Source organism: Ursus arctos, unplaced genomic scaffold, assembly GCF_023065955.2.
Source record: "Ursus arctos isolate Adak ecotype North America unplaced genomic scaffold, UrsArc2.0 scaffold_2, whole genome shotgun sequence".
In the NCBI taxonomy this organism is placed as follows: domain Eukaryota; kingdom Metazoa; phylum Chordata; class Mammalia; order Carnivora; family Ursidae; genus Ursus; species Ursus arctos.
Window position 1 is genome coordinate 79,305,792 of NW_026622874.1, and position 17,774 is coordinate 79,323,565.

Genomic DNA, 17,774 nt, shown 5'->3' on the forward strand with positions numbered 1-17,774 from the left:
CTGGTCTAAAATTCAGGTTGTATTACTTATCGGTTGTATGACTTTGGGCAAATTTTCCAACCTTTCTGAGAAGTCTTTGCATCATATGTAAGATGGGGACAATGAGACCAAGTACCGTGCCTGGAATACAGATGGAATACAGATGCTCAATAAATGGCCACCACCATCATCATCTTTTTCATCACCATCTTCATCCATATCACCATCTTCATCATCACCATGATCATCATCTAACTTGCTCCCAGGACTCTTGCCATCTCTGCTTTAGGGGTACTTCCTAAATGACCCTAGAGACAGCTCCTGATAAACCTCATTTTGACTTCTCCCCACTAAAGGTAGCTTACCCTTTTCTCTTTGCCTCATTCATGCAGAACATTATGGGCCAAAGGAAAGCTTATTTCATTCAATCATTCATTCAACATCTCATGCAGGCCTACCAAGCACAATGCCAGATGTTAGTAATCAAGAGGTGGATGAGATTTGACCCCTGTCCCCCATGGAGCCCACAAGATTGAAAGCAGTTTCAATACAGTGTGATAGATGCTATGAAAGGGAGAGTACAGAGGATTGCATCAGCATGGAAGGGCTTGCTGGCTAGTGCAGGAGGGAGAAAGGGTGGACACAGCTTCCTGACAAGGTGGCTTCATGAGCTTAAACCTTACAATCCAGGCGAGAAAGTGTAGGAAGGACACTATGGTCAGAGGGAATTATAAGTGCAAAGGCCCTGGGGCTTGAGCCAGTGTGACCTATCTGGCAACCACAAATCACTCAGGAGCTAGACCATAACTCTCAAATGAGGTGGGCAAGCTGGCTGAGGCTAGATCAAGCAGAGCATGCTATAGCCGTGTTGAGGAGTTTGGGGTCTCAGCGAATCACTGAGGGTTTTTAATTGGGAAGTTACCCAATCAGACTTGCATTTTAGAAAAAAAAAATCTCTGGGTGCTCTGTAGGGACAGCAATGGAGGGGGTGGGCAGACGCTCTAGGGAGCTGCTGCAGTGTTTCACGTGGGGAACATTGGCTGGAACGAAATCAGTGGCATGGGGTGGGAAAACTGGAGATTGCAGAGGGCTTTAGGAGGTGGTATCAACAAGGACCCGGTGACGGGTTAGTTGGGAGAATAGAGAGGAGTCAAGAATGACCTTGAGATTTCTGATTTTGACATTGGGTAGAGAGAGGTGCTGTCAGTTAAGACGGCATGAGAAAAAGCAAGTTGTAGGGAGTAAATAAAAAATGCTGGGTTCTGTTTTGAACACACGTGGCATCTGAGACATGGGAGGAACATGCAAGAGGAAAGGTCCCACTAACCATTGGCTCTTGAGCCTGGAGTCCTCAGAGAGGTAAGACAATGGGCATCAGCTAAGGATTTGAGAGTTATATACAGTATGTCCCTGGGACAATATTGAAAAAATGCTTTTTGTAAAGAGCCTATTTATTGCTGGGGAAAAAGAAAACATTTATAATGCTTTCCCCAAGTGATTAGTTTTTCCAAAGGTCACTTTAGAAGGCCTGCCAGTTTTTGAGAACTCATTTTGATTTAAACTGTGTATTGGAAGGAATCAGATATTCAGATGTAATGAGCCTGAGTGTTTCTTTTAGATAACAAAATCTCTGCTGGTGTTTACTGCTTTGAAATACCACTAGTGGGAATGCTTTAAGTTTCAAGTCTTCAAATTGGTTTTCATTTAATGTTATTAAAGAATGTAAAATTGATTGGCTGTCTCTGTAGCCCCAGATTCAGTGTCAGTCCCCGAGTTATGTCAGTTAAAGCCCCAAAGAGCCATGGACTCCCCCTTCTGCCCTGATTAAAACAGTCACTGGGCAGAGATTTGCATTCTTATGCAAACAGGACAGGTTCCTCTGTCTTGTCCACCTGCTGCGGCATTTTTGGAAGGGTAAATGTGTGTTGAGATGGGTGTTGTGTCATGCAAAGTGTGTGGCTCTAGTTCCTTCAACATTGAGGGTCCAGGATCAGAGATTAGGACTGCAGTCAAAAAAGAGAAGACGACGTCCTCTTGGATGTCTGACCTATGCAAACCATCAGCTTCCAGTTCTACACCAGGCAGACTAGAGCTGCAGGATTCTCAGTTTTTCCCTGAAGGGAACCATGAAACAGATGTGTCAGTGGTGGCCCACGTCCTGGGGTGGCTGAGGGATGCGGGGAATTGGCTGGAGGGGTCAATCAGCAAAGTGGAAACACCTGCCCTGCTGACAGGCTTGTATAAAAAAATGTGGCCCAAACCGGATCACCCCTATAAGGTCTTGTTCCATAGGCTTGAAGTAAAATCCAGCATGCAACCCAGCACAATGAAAGAAACCATTAACAGCTTGGGCTAGATGAATGTCAGAAGCTTGGAACTATTTTGATGGAATTATATGCGTCAGGCATGCTCTATGTTGGATGGAAGCAAAAATGACCCAATGAGATTTTCCCTTCTGGGAACCATCAAGGTTAAGGGCACAAAAAAGAACGTTTTTGTTCCATATTGTTATAAAGTGGCTACACAAGCCAGCAGAGGAGGCTCTGGGACCCAGGGCAACTGAGTTGCTGAGGCTGTCACATACCCAAACTCCCCCACTAAAGTTACAATGCTCAGAGAGACTGCACCAAGTAAGAAGGGACCAGGAGACCAGGGGACACAGACTCAAATGCTACAAGGGTGAGGCAGAGAGAGTGACTGTGTGGGCTTGGCTGGGTAGGGATGTGGCAAACTGACAGGCATGTTTTCTGATCAAAAATCATTACTCAGTTCCAGCCAGTTGTCACATTGCAAGAATATGGGCCCGTGCCTCTAGATCTTCTGTTTTCTTCAAGAGCAGATGTAAATTCAATTTTAATTGTGAAATGTCTCAATTTTTAAAACGCTGTGTGACCCAAACATAACCCCCTGCTGGCTGTCTTCAGTCTGTGGGCTGCCAGTTACATCCTTGGTTTCAGGGTTATGGGAAACAAGAGGAGCCATAAAGAACTGAGAAGTGAGTCAGAGGGATCAAAGGGAACCAGAAGAGAATGGGCTTGTGGGCACCAAGGAGCAACAGGTCTCAGGTTGAGGTTGTAAAGTGGTCAAGGAAGGTGAGGACTGACAAGTGCCTATTGGATTTGGGAACCAGGTGTCCTTGGAACGTTAACCTGAGCAAATAGTCCGTGAAGTCAACCCCATGCAGGAAATAGTTGTTGACCTTGCTGCCCAGAAGAGAAACCTATTCATGGTGGGTTAGTGTCTGGAAGAACTTAAACCACCCAGCTGCCTCTCAGCCAGCCCAGCTTCAGGTTGTGTTTGAATCAAAGGCTGTTTCAAGGCTCCTATAAGGTGCAGTGTGATTAAGGCAGATGATGCCACATGTTCCCCAAATCCTGTTTCTTTTTCCTCTTCATTTACACTGTGTTTCCCAGCCTTTCCTGCAGAGCTGTGGCCAGTGGGACATGGGCAGAAGTTACACATGCTTCTTACCCTGTAATGTCCATGTGAATCACCTGGGACTCTGACTCAGTAGGTCTAGAGCGGGGCCTGGTATTTTGCAATTCTAATCACCTCCTAAGTGATGCTGGCACTGCTGGCCCACAGACCATGCTTGAAGTAATACTGATGTGCACCATTTCCGGGGCTGGCCTGGCCCAGAAGCATTTCCTCAGCCTCTCAATCCATTTGCTGGCTGGAGGCAGAGGACTCAGTGGAGTACTCTAGGCCCTAAGGGATGCCTGAGTCACTGGATGGAAGGAGCCTGGGTGCCTGAATGACTGTATGGAGCAAAGTTCCTCTGCAGACCTGCCTGAGACTAAGATTTAAGAAGTCACCCTTTACAAACCTAGATTTGGGAGTTGGTATAGCAGTTAGCTCACCCTAACACAGTGATCTTTAAAATATCTAATCAAAATCAGAGCAACGAGGGGCACCCAGGTGGCTCAGTCGGTTAAGTGTCCAATTCTTGATTTCAGCTCTGGTCATGATCTCAGGGTATGAGACTGAACCCCCCCTTGGGCTCCATGCTGTGCATGGAGTCTGCTTAAGATTTTCTGTCTCCTTCTGCCCCTCCTCCTGCTTGCACACATTCTCTCTACATACATATTTTAAAAAATCAGAACAGCAAAAGAATTTGGGTACAAAAGTAGGCTATCAGTTTTAGAATTTATTTCATTAAAGGACTTCATTCATCTAACATTAAAAACTGAGCTACAATATGCAAAGAACTAACAAGATATTTGGCCCATTTAAGTTAGCCTGCAATCTTGGATCTTGTGGCAAATACTGTGAATCAACCATTCCTGGACCATAGAGATAGAAACCTTAAACATTTACCATTTCAGACTCCTCAGTCGGGAACAGCCATGGCCCAGTTCTAGCCAATAAGTTATAACAAAAGTCACTGGTGGAGCTTCTGGAAAAGTTTTGGTTTTTTTCAGGGGACATACTTGGCTGACATATATTTTGTCCTTTTGCTATTTGCCTGTCCCTTTTTTCCCCTAGCAAAATCCACAGTACAACACAAGAGGTGCCGCAGCCCTCTTGTGACCACAAGCTACAACAAGTCAGGGTGATGGAGCAAGAAGACAGGTGGAGCCTGTGTCGTTGACACCATGAAGCTGCTAGGACAGCCATTGACTGCCTATCCCTGGTCTACATATGAGCATATGAGATAAATCTTGGTTTTAAGTCATCATTGCCATTCTTTATTCCTTGAAGCTGCACCCAGTCCTAACTGATAGTTGATGATCCGTTTTGTGCCTCAGGGACACAGGAGGATGAGGACTCATTTATGGAGCATCTTCCGTGTGCCGGATCCTTCATAGACACTCTTAGTCAATCCCTACAATGACTCCACCACTTTCGTTATTCCCACTCCACAGACGAAGGTGAGACACAAAGAAATGTACCCAAGGCCACCTATCTAGATCATGGCAGTATTGGGTTTCACACTCAGGCTGGCCTGGCTCCCAAACCTGTGTACTTTACCCCAAACCTTGATGTCACTTACAGACATAAGTGTGTGGGTGATTCAAGTTTTTAAAAAAAATAAAACACTTTAGGATTTACCAGTGCTTGGCATGTGGTCATTGATAATTATTGATGTCAGCAATGATAGATTCCAGAGTGCTCACTCCACTGCTCCGGCTGAAGATTACCTACTATCACTCGGCATCACTGGGAGGACAAATAATGAAGATTTCTCTCACCTAAGGCCAAACTTCAAGCTTCAAGATGCATTTGGAGACCCATGTGCATTCCAGGATGCAAGGATGCAAGAGCCAAGACCAAGGAGGCTGCTTAACTGGTTTGCAGCCAGAACTGCCATTTCTGAGGGCAAGTCCAAGCTGTCACTTCTCCCTCCATGAGGCACCCGGTGTGTCCCGTTTTAGACTCTTCTATTGGCATGAATATCATTGTAAAGAGTTTCTCCTGCTTTGTGACATTCATGACTTCAACTACAAAGTCTTTGAGAGCAGAAACCAAGACCCCTTTTCTCTGTGCTCCGAAAGGGCCCGCCCAAGGCCTGGCACTGAGCAGAGCTGAGTAAAAGTGGGGTGAATCAGAATGTAATAATAACACTTTCTGCCCAATGAATGCTCAGTAGGCACTAATGACTGCATATTTGAGCCCATTTTCATTACCACAACAACCTGTAAGGGTAAAATCATTAACGCTTTTGTGGGGAGGAGGAATCTAATAATGATGATAAAGAGAATGGCAGTCAATATATTCTTAAGCTCTTATTATGCACCAAGCACTGTGCTAAGCACCCTAGGAATTATATCCTATTATTAAATTCCCCATTTCGCAGCCAAGTAAAGAGAGGCTCAGAGTGATCAAGGTCGCCTGGCCAAGAAGTGGCAGAGCCCAGCATTTGAGCCTAGGACTGTGAACCTGTAAAGCTGAAATCATCCCAGTACATGCATTGGTCAGACGGGAGAGAAAAGGAAGGCTGTGTGGGGTCAGCGTTCAAGGAGGGCAAACTGACAGAAGGGAGAAGAGGCTACCCCAGAGCAGTAGCCAAGAAGAGGGGAGGAGAATGTGGGCAGAGGGGCTGCATGGAAAGGGGCAGAAACCAAAAAGGAGCAGCACCTATCCTGCACTTCCCTGCCCAGCTCTGGAACGTCAGGTACTGCCTGGCCTCCAGGAACCTGGGTGCTCGTCAGGCTAGGTACATCCTAGAAGCAGACTTTGGGGACTGACACAGAGACAGACACTTCCCAGGAGAGGTTCTGAAGGATTCTGGAATCCAGTGTTCACATCTGCTTTCTGCACCCTTGCAATTCTTGCAGGTGAGAAGTGGTGTAGCACAGGGTCTGCGGTCCCCACTTGTGAGCTGGGTGACTTTGGGCAAATCTCTTGGCTCCTGTCTCCTCAGCTATAAAATAGGGAGACAAACAGTGCCACCACACCGGCTTGTTGTGAGGATTAACTGATTTAACATGTGGTGGGGCACTAAGGATAATGCCCAGCACACGGTAAGCACTGACTCTGTGAAAGCTGATATGAAAATCTGTCCTATCCTGCAACAAGGCACAGCTCCGTGCCCAGTGACTAAGGAAAAGAAGAAATGCCTGCTGATGCAAAGAACAACAGTCCAAAGAACAAAAGTGGACAGGCAGAGTTCAGACAAATGTGATGGTCTGCAAATTTTTGCTCAAGAGCTTGCTCGTAACTGCTGCCATTTATTGTTCTCTGGTTGCGTTCCAGCTACTTGACATACTATTTCATTTAATCTTTACAACAATCCAATATGGCCATGATGCTCTTGCCCATTTTACAGAGGGGAAAGTTGAGTTTCGGAGCATAAAGATACCTAAGAGTAAAGCTTGGCTTTTTACATTCAGTGGGGCTAAGGAGCAACATATAAATCAAGACTAAAGTGGCAACATAGTATCTTGCCAATTGCTTAACCTCCCTGGACCTCAGTATTCTCATCTGCAAATTGGGAATGATAGTATATACGTATTATTTTTAAATATGTTAATAGTATGTGTTCTCATGTGTTTAGCAATATATAACACTTCTCTGGCTGCCAGGAGCAAGGAGGCAGATCTCACCCCACTCATTGCCCACCACCCCGGAGTGGGGGACACTCACGAAAAAGCACCATGAGGAAGCGGGTCTGGTTCAGCATCTGGGTCAGGCCAGCAGGTGTTAGCACTAGCAGGTTGCCTTCCTCCACGATATGCAAGGGCTGGGATATGTTGATACTGGCTTCCTTGATGTCCTCCTCTGGCAAGCCCTGGACAGTGGAGACGCAAGAGGCCACTAGCAGCAGGGACATCCAGAGTAGCTTCATGGCTGTCCTTCAGGGGCACAAAGAGGAACAGGAGCCCTTATCAGGGCAGGTGGCAGGGCACCACGTCATCATTCCCTCCCCCGTACCTTCTCTGCCCAGCCAGTTTATGTATGGAGAACCTGGCCTGAGCATGGCCCACTGCCTCCCTAGTGGTACCCACAGCTTGGCAGGGCACTGGAAAAGAGACAAAGTGTTAGCTTAACCTCAGCCCCTGTGTAACCTACACAGGGATAGCTCAGACCAGCAGGGCCCCACTCAGAGCAGCAAGAATCCAAATTGCACACAGCTATTTGAGCCCATTGGCTCCCCAGACAAAAGGTGAGACTTTTGCAGAGATGAGTCCTACTCCAGAGTCCTAGGGTGAGCCTCTGAGTCTCAGAGATAACTAGTCCAATTCCCCATCACAGCCTCTGCTTCATGCTCCTCCAACTCCTACTTGAATGCCCCCTTATGATGGGAAGCTCACTATCTCACTTCCCATTCATGTACCCCATTTGATATTTGAACAGATTTTCTCTTTTTTTTAAAATAATTTTTATTATGTTATGTTAGTCACCGTACAGTACATCCTTAGTTTTTGATGTAGTGTTCCATGATTCATTGTTGGCATATAACACCCAGTGCTCCATGCAATACGTGCCCTCCTTAATATCCATCACTGGCCTATCCCAATCCCCCAACCCCCTCCCCTCTGAAACCCTCAGTTTGTTTCCCAGAGTCCGTAGTCTCTCGTGGTTCATTCCCCCTTCTGTTTACCCCCCTTCATTCTTCCCTTCCTTCTCCTACCGATCTCCCTGTTATTTCTTATTTGAACAGATTTTCTCAACTGTAAATATTTCTTTTAAAAGTCATTACAAAAAGTGACATAAAAAGTCACACTTGTAAAAATTCCAAACAATACAATAAAAATGTTAAGTAGAAAATAAAATCTCTCTCATAATCCCACCCCTGAGAAAGCTACTATTAGCAGTTTGAAATGAATTCCTATACATGTTGAAAATTCCTATATAAATGCACATTTGCACATTTGAATGTACAATTTTAAATGCAAATGGAGTCAGCTAATGCATATTGTTCAGTGTTCTGATTGTCTTAATAATATGAAATATATCCTATATATATCCTACAAAAGTATAAAAGTACATTTTAGATCTATGACATGATTTCCTTTCCTAATCCCCCCCCCTTTTTTTTTTTACAATTTTAACTCTTAGAATGGTCTGGGTCAGAAGCTTCCTTTCTGACTTTCCCTAATTATGTCTTCCCTAACAATTTAGAGCATAGAATCACCTCTTCAGATCTTCGTAAGTATTCCTCAAGCATAGAGCTGTTTCTCTGTGTGGCATAGACTATATGAGTGTCTTAAATAAGAAGACCTATAGGAGTATATTCTAGGTTACACCTTCATATGAACTTTGTAAGGATCTTAACTTCTTTGTTGACTGCTGGCATTTATGGTAGGAAAATGAACAAGTGGCATGAATAAATATGTGAATGAATGAATAAATGATATTTGCCTGGGAAATATGTTTGTCAAACTATCTGAAGGTTTTTAAAAAATAGATCTATGTAATTTATTGGCCTAAAATATAAAGCATTATAACCAATTCTAGTACTAAATTTTATAAGTATCTATAGTTTAACATGCTTATCATGTGCCAGGTACTGTTCTAGTGCTTTCCATACCGTTGCATCTTTTATGATGACACTATGATGTAGGAATAGTACTATTATAATCCTCATTTAATGAGTATAAAATAAGGCACAGAGAGGTTAAGTAATTTGCCCAAAGTCACACAACTAGTAGGTGTAGAGTAGCCATATTTATTTATTTACTATTATTTTTAAAATTCTTTATTTAAATGCAGTTTTGTTAACATATACAGCATTATTAATTTTAGGGGTAGAATTTAGTGATTTATCAGTTGCATATAACACCCAGTGCTCATTCTAACAAGTGCGTTCCTTAATGCCCATCACCCAGTTACCCCATCCCCCCATCCACTTCCTCTCCAGCAACCCTTGGTTTATTTCCTAGAGTTCAGTGTCTCCTATGGTTTGATTCCCTCTCTGTTTTCATCTTATTTTATTTTTCCTTCCCTTCCCCTATGTTCATCTGTTTTGTTTCTTAAATTCCACGTATGAGTGAAATCATATGGTATCTTTCTCTGACTTATTTCACTTAGCATAATGCCCTCCAGTTCCATCCGCCTTGTTGCAAATGGCAAGATTTCATTCTTTTTGGTGGCTGAATAATATTCCATTACACACACACACACACACACACACACACACACACACACACACCCCACATCTTCTTTATCCATTCAGCTGTTGATGGACATCTGGGCTCTTTCCTTATCTTGGCTGTTGTGGACATTGCTGCTATAAACATTGGGGTGCTTGTGCCCCTTGAGGCCGCTTTCAGGCAAACAGCTTTGAGCAATGGAATGTAGACAGAGCCCATAGGGGCCCCCTTGGCTGAATACAGACAGGCCCATTAGATGACCCACCTTAAAATATCCATAGGCCTTAACTAATCAATGGGCTACTTAAAGCCAGGCACAGTTACCAAACAAGGGGGAGTTACTTACGTTGCCATACCTCCTCATACTTCCCTTTTAAAAACAGCCCCCACCCGCCGCCTCCTTGCAGATAGTCTCTGCTGTCCTGACTTCTGCTCCCTTGTGGTGTATTCAGTAAACTTCTCTTTTGTTCTGCCTCAGGTGAGTCAGCCCCTGTGCCACCAGCTTCCACCCCATCGTTGCCCCACATTTGGGGCAGACAATCTAGCTATAGAATCCATGCCCCTAACCACAGTGATGTACTGCCTCTCTAGTGCCCCACTGCAAAGTGGATGCATTGAACAGGGGCGCCTGTCTGTTAAACATCTGACTCTTGGTTTCACCTCAGGTCATGATCTCATGGGTTGTAAGACAGTCCCACGTGGGGCTCTAAGCTCAGCTCCGAGTCTGTTTGTCTCTCTATCCCCTCTCCCCTCCCCCCCCCACCGCATGTGTGCGCTCTCAAAAATAAATAATATCCTTTTTTAAAAAAAATGGATGCTGTGAACAATATTTTGAGACATTAATGGAGGCTTCCCACCCTGATACCCTTTACGCTCCATCGTTCAGTGGAGTCCTGCATCAGGAGGCTGAGGTGACAGCAGAGAACAGAATCAGATTTTTGACTTGGGGTTGCAAAACAGGCTTTTGAAACTCATAGCAGGGACCAGGTACTTGCAAGCCAGGGCTCAATTGCAAAAATGAGTCATGTGTTTTGTTTTTGTTTTTGTTTTGAAAGAGGTTCTGAGTTCCCCATAGTTTATGCTCTGAAGCGTTTTTTTCAGGAACTGAGGACAAGAGACCAAATGCTGTAACAAAAGATGCTCCATTGCTCTTATTTTATCGCTCAGGAAATTCCAAGGATTTTGAGAGCTGTGAGCCAGGAACTATGGATGAAGACCAAATCTACATGAGAAATCTGTTTGGTCATCTGAATGCCCAAATATATATATTTCTTATGTTAAAAAAAATTTTTTTTGAAAAGCCCCAAATTGAATCATTTGAGCCCCTCCCCCTGCCAGTGGCAAACAAGACTTAATTACAGTTTCAACCTATCCCAGGAATATGGCCTTTTAAAAGTCAATCTGAAATTTCCTGTTCAGCAGTGGTAAAATAATCTGCATGATGAAAAAACAAACAAATAAAACCCCTGCCTTTCCTTTCTCCCACAAAAGATGTCCCTGCCTGAAAAAATCCTTTCTTCTGTTTTGCTAATAACGTCTTTCCACCCCCCCCCCCCACCCCCGCCTATAACCACCTTCCACTTTGTACAGCCCCTGGGGGCATCTCTCTACTGGCTGGATTGGATGCTGCCCAATTCATGAATTGCTTAAAATTCATGAATTTTGTTGTTTGACACAAATCACAGTATCACAGGGGCTCTACCCTGTTTCTCTTCTGCACTGAAACCCCAACTTCGATTCTTTGCTGACCGTTACAGACCCAGTACCATGCCAGCCCATAATACTAAGTACACATCACTATGTATTAAGCTAGTATTTGAGCTTTACACTTAACCATCTTGTTAACCATCACAGCATGTCTATGAGGTAGGTGATATGGGAAGCAAAGGCAAAAGAAAAATTAAATTTCCTTACTACTTATGGTCCATTAACAAGTCCTTAAAACAGAGTGACATTCCTTTAGGAACTCAGCTGCCTTGGTGTTAATATTTTGTTTAGGGCGAAAAGCAATCTTAGCCCGGTCCCCAGGATCCTGTGAGTCTACTTTAACATACAAAAATTCCTTTGGAAACTTCCTTTATCTCTACCCCCAAGATATATGTTGACAATCATCCTCCAAGCATATGATCCACTGATACACATCTGAAGGGTCTCATGACTAAGGTTTTACTGGACAGTAATAAGTGACGTTTTCCTAACAATAGCTAGCCCCCTCAGGATCCTGGAAATCTTGCTTCCAAAATTCCTTAGAGACCTAAGCTATCCCTAACCCCCTCCCAGTTTGAAAATATATAATCGATCACTCCTTGTGACCCCAGTGCATTTCTTGTCTGCCAGTGGGTCCTGTCCCCATGCTTTAATAAAACCACCTTTCTGCACCAAAGATGTCTCAAGAATTCCTTCTTGGCTGTTGGTTCTGAACCCAATATTTCCTACATCAGTAGGTATAATTATGATGCCCCCTTCATGAATGTGGAGATTTCTACAAGACCACCCAGCAAGTTGATGAAGGAGCACATGGGCTCAGGTGCCTCTAAGCCCAATGTCTGTGGTCTACACCAGAGTTTGGCAAACTGGCCCTCTGCCTGTTCTTGTAAATACAGTGTTATTGGATCACAGCCATGCCCATTCTTTTGCTATTGTCCGGCTGCTTTTATTACACTGACCAAGTTAAATAGTTGCAACAGAGACCGTATGTGGGTCAGCAATGCCAAAAATCTTATCATCTGGCCCTCTCCTGGAAAAGTTTGCAAACCTCAGGTCTAAGTCACCATACCACACTGCCTATGTGCCCGTACCTCACACTCATCCCTCAGATCTTTTACTTCTCAAATTTGTGAGTCCACTATTAGAGCTTAGCTCTCCATCTGTAGAATGGGTGAATAGTGCCTGCCTCCCAGGGTAGTTGTGAGGATATGATAAAGAACTGGTGCTCCATTAGCACTTCTTATCCCGGAATACACAGTAACATCCCCCTGGGAGCTTTTTTTTTTTTTTTTTAATAATTTTTTATTATATTATGTTAGTCACCATACAGTACATCCCTAGTTTTTGACATAAAGTTCCATGATTCATTACTTGCGTATAACACCCAGTGCACCATGCAATATGGGCCCTCCTTAATACCCATCACCGGCCTATCCCATTCCCCCAGCCCCCTCCCCTCTGAAGCCCTCAGTTTGTTTCCCAGAGTCCATAGTCTCTCATGGTTCATTCCGCGTTCTGTTTACCCCCCCCTTCTTCTTCCCTTTCTTCTCCTACCAATCTTCCTACTTCTTATGTTCCATAAATGAGTGAAACCGTATGATAATTGTCTTTCTCTGCTTGACTTATTTCACTCAGCATTATCTCCTCCAGTCCTGTCCATGTTGCTGCAAATGTTGTGAAATCGTTCTTTTTGATGGCTGAGTAATATTCCATTTTATATATGGACCACATCTTCTTAATCCAGTCATCTGTTGAAGGGCATCTCGGCTCCTTCCACGATTTAGCTATTGTGGACAATGCTGCTATGAACATTGGGGTGCATATGGCCCTTCTCTTCACTACGTCTGTATCTTTGGGGTAAATACCCAGTAGTGCAATTGCTGGATCATAGGGTAGCTCAATTTTTAACTTTTTAAGGGATCTCCTGGGAGCTTTTTTAAACAGTATTGATGCTAGGCCTCAACTCAGACCAGTTAATTCAGAATCACTCAGGGTGTGGCCCAGTTATCTGTATGTTTTAAAAGCTCCCCAAATGATTTTTTTTAACTATTTGAAAAAATTTGAATGTATGCAAAAATAGAGAAAATGGTTACGCGCCCTAACGTACCTGTCACTCAACTTGCGTTACTGTCACCACCAGTGTTACTTACTCCATCACTTCCTGCCCTGGACTATTTTGAAGCCAGTCCCATGTATTACATTAGTTCATCCATAAATAATCCACTATGAATCTCTAAAAGATAGGCTGTTTTTTTAAATGAAACATAACCACCATACCATTGTCCTACTTAACAGAATGAATGATAACTTCTTATCAAATATCCAGACTGTGTGAGAATTACCCTCGTCATATCATAATTTAAAGTTCGTTTGAGTCGGGGTCCAAATGAGATCCCTGTGTTGTCATTGATAGCCCCACGTAATGCTGTCTTGCAGTCTGTAGGTTGAGAACCACACAGTCAAATGAAATCAACCCAGGCAAGTCATCCAGCTGGAGTGGACGGTAAAGCATCTTAAGTGTCAGCCAGGCCAGTCAGGGCTACTGTGGGCTCCCCCTCCCATTCTCCCCTCACAGGCCTTTGACAAGAATATTCCCACATACAAATGGTCAACAGACACATGAAAAGATGCTCAACATCACCCATCATCAGGGAAATACAAATAAAAACCACAATGAGCTATCACCTCTCCCTTGTCAGAACGGCTAGAATCAAAAAGACAAGAAACAACAGGTGTTGGCGAGGATGTGGAGCAAAAGGAACCCTCTTGCACTGTTGGTGGGAATGTGCACTGGTGGTGCAGCCACTGCGGAAAACAGTATGGAGTTTCCTCGAGAAGTTAAAACTGGAATCACCATATGATCCAGTTTACCCAAAGAAAACGAAAACACTAATTTGAAAAGATAATGCAACCCTGTGTTTACTGCAGCATTATTTACAATAGCCAAGATCTGGAAGCAGCTCAAGTGTCCATCCATAGATGAATGGATAAAGAAGATGTGGTATATATACACAATGGAATATTAACCACTAAAAAGAATGAGATCCTGCTATTTGAGGCAAAATGGATGGAGCTAGAGTGTATCATGCCAAGTGAAGTAAGTCAGACAAAGACAAATACCACAGGATTTCACTCATATGTGCAATTAAGAGACAAAACAAACAAACAAACAAAGAAAAAGAAAAGACAAACAAAAAACCAGACTCTTAAATACAGAGAACAAACAGATGGTTCCCAGAGGGGAGGCTGGGGAATGTGTGAAACAGGTGACGGGGATTAAGAGTACCTTTATCATGGTGGGCACTGAGTAATGTATAGAAATGTTGAATCATATTGTACACTAATGAAACTAATACTGTATGAAATGTATGAAACTAATACAGGTTTCCTGCTCACCTGGGCAGGTTTGAGTACAAGCCTAGAAGGCTTCCAGTGCTTTAGGCCTCACAGGATGGAGACCAAGCCCCCCGACTGTTGGGGAAATCCCTACGTGGTCAGCCTTCTGTGGACCCTGGTGACAACTCCTATTCATTCACTCGTTCATTTCCTAATTCATTCATTTATATATATAACAAGGTCAATATATCTTGCGGTCTGATAAATCATGCTAAGTACCATTGTAGGTACTGGGGATAGAGAAACGAATAAAATAGACAACACCCCTTGTGTTCGCAGAGCTTACACTCTACAAGAGGGGGAACATAGAGAATGAGATAAAGGAACAGAATATATTACTATCTGGCAGATGCTGATGAGTGCTAAGGAGAAAAAGCCCATCAGGGAAGATTTGAAAGTGAGAAGGTGAAAGGGGGCACGCTGACACTTTAAATAGGGTGACCATGAGAACTTCACTCAGAAGTTGCTGTTTGGCTCCTTAAAAGCAAGATGACAAGCTTCAAATGGAGTTGCATATGGTGGGTCCCATGTCACCAAACTGAGACTTAACTTAATTACAGTCTTCGGCTCTCCCCAAAATGGAATATTAAACCACTCAATCAGGAGTCACCTGATCAGCACTAGTGAGATCATCTGCCACCCCCTAAAGGAGAGCGACCTTGTAATTACCAACCAGACTTTTTGTCTAATATAACTTCCTTGTTCCTGCTCCCTTCAGCCTATAAAAGTCTTTTGTTTTGTACAGCTCCTCAGAGCTCCTTTCCGTCTGCTAGATGGGACGCTGCCTGATTCATGAATCATTGAACAAAGCCAATAAGATCTTTAAAATTTATTTTGTTCAACAGACTGAAGGGTGCAAAGAAGTAAACTATATGCATTTCTGGGAAAAGAGTGGGAGGGGGCAGGTTGTCTCTCTCCCCTCACCCCCTTTCTACACATAACCCCTTGCTCTCTCTCCTGAGACCCTCTCTGGCAACAGCTCAGCTCATCACAGGGCTCCCTCTCAAACTCTGGACCCCATTCTGTTTCCAACCCCTGTCCCTGTGCCCTCTGCCCTACCCAGACCCCTGCCCCTGCCCAGAAGCCCAGCCACTCCCTGCATCCACCCCTCTGGCCTGACAACCCTGTGGCTCCTCTGTGTCCCTCTGAGGAACCCTCAGCCCCAGCCACACAAATTCCAAGCCTATTTCTGGCATCTCTACCCCCCACCCCCACAAAGGGAGGAGTGCCATGATAGAAAACTTTTATTAGTAAGAATAAATAATAATAATAGGAGTAGCTAATGCAGAAGGGTTTGCTACCAACTGCCACTGCTCTGAGCACTAAATGTCCCTGGTCTCCACCACTGAGAGCCCCCTGTCGCAGCCACCATTGTCGCTGGTCTGGTCAGAGCAGTGGCCGCCTCTCTGCTTATTCTTTCTGCCTTCCCCCAGTCCATTCCTCACACAGAATTTAGAGATTTCCTTCTAAAGCATAGCCTAGATCACATCACTGTCTTATGGAAGAGTCCACGGGCCTGTCATCACATGCAGTCCACTGGCGGCTCTGCACCCCATCATCCTCACCCTCTGAGCTCAGCACTCTGCTTTCCCTCCCATTCACAGTGTGTCAGCCACTCTGGTTCCTTCCCTTTCCTCAGGCACACCCTTCCTGGGACCTTTGCTTCTGCCTGGAACACCGTGACCCTGATCTGCAGCCTTTTTTGGTCATTCAGATCCCAGCACACACACCAGCTCCCCCGAGGATGGGTCTCTAAGGCCGCTCTGACTCCCCACCAACACCTCTGCCTCCAGCGCTCTTGGCCCCTGTTTGCTTCGAATCCTGTATTATTCTTTCTGAGTAGCCATTGTTTATGTTTTTAAACTTCTTCCTGTAAATGCCTTTGTTCACAGCTGTCTCCCCACCTCCTAGAATAGTGCCTGGTCCGGATCTGGAGCTCAGTGAATGTTTTTGAATTAATGAATGAACAAAATGACCTAATTTAATTCTCACACAAACCCTATGGTCCATTTCAGTGATTCTCAACCATGACTGCACATTAGGATCTCTTGGGGAACCTCAAAAAAATACTGATGTTCAAACCCAAACATACTAGGTTCTAATTTCATTAGTCTGTATGGAGTGAGTCTGGGCATCTTTCTTTTTTAAAGCACCTTAGGTAATACTAATGTGTAGCCATCTACGCAGTAAACCACACTTCAATTTGTAACCACCTTGGCAGAAGGAAGGCGGCCAGAGCAGGGCCCGGCGGTCAGAACTGCCATTTTCACTCAAGCCCATACCTGTAGGAAGCCTGGTTACACTCAGGCCTGCTGGGGCCCAGCTGGGCAGCAAACTCTGGGGCGCTTGAGGAGGGAAGTCAGGTCGTGGCCTGAAGAGCAGGTTCCTGGCTTCCCCTTACAACAGAGAAGGACTTGCAGGCCGCTGGGTCTTCTAAAGAAATCCAGAGTCAGAAATAAAGTCCCTCCTTCCCGGACACACTGGGGCTGCAACAGCCTGAGCAGCAGTGTTCCAAGTTCTGGGGTTCTGGAAGACCAGGGTGGCCCTGGAGAAGAATGGCCATTGTTGGGTAAGAAGGCCCTGCCCTGCCTTTGCCTAGAGGAGCCCAAGGACAGGGGTGGGGCTGGAGGTCACAGGGAGCGCCAGAAACAAAACACACCCTGGTGTCCCGGGTGTGGCACAAGAGGGTGGCTCTGAACTCAGTGCCTGAACATTAGAATTTGAATCCCAGCTCTGTTCCTAATCAGCTGTGTGGCCCTGGGCATGTCACTCACCCTTTCTGAGTCATTTTCTCACGTGTTAAATGGTAGAACTCGCAGGGCTGTTGGAACGGTTAGCTGAGCTGACAGGGGCCAAGTGGGCCGCAGGGCACCCGGGGGCGGGAGGGCAGAAAGCTGGCCCTCGTCCCACCTCCTAGCCTCCGTCCCACTCCCTGCTTCAGACACACTGGCCTTTTTGTCATTCCTCCAGTATGACAGTCACACTCCCACCTCAGGGGCATTTGTGGTTTCTTCTGCTGACATTTCTTCACCCGGGTGCATTCAGCTTCGCTCTCTTATCTCCTGCAAGTCTTTGCTCAAATATCACTTTCTCAGCCAGGGTCTTTCCGATCACTTTGTTTAAAACCAGTAACTTCCCCAACCCACTCTCCGGTAC

At 44.8% G+C, this 17,774-nt stretch overlaps 1 protein-coding gene across 1 annotated transcript in view; it reads right to left on the reverse strand.

Annotated features, from left to right (window-relative positions):
* PDILT (protein disulfide isomerase like, testis expressed) overlaps positions 1 to 17,186 on the reverse strand; it is a 43,022-nt gene extending 25,836 nt beyond the window's left edge. Inside the window, exons 1-2 of the mRNA XM_026520492.3 lie at positions 16,901 to 17,186; positions 7,066 to 7,274 (exon numbers count right to left, since the gene is read on the reverse strand). Coding sequence (XP_026376277.1) covers positions 7,066 to 7,267 — 202 coding nt within the window. The 5' untranslated portion in view covers positions 7,268 to 7,274; positions 16,901 to 17,186. The remainder of the gene's footprint in view (positions 1 to 7,065; positions 7,275 to 16,900) is intronic.
* Between the last annotated feature and the right edge of the window lie 588 nt (positions 17,187 to 17,774).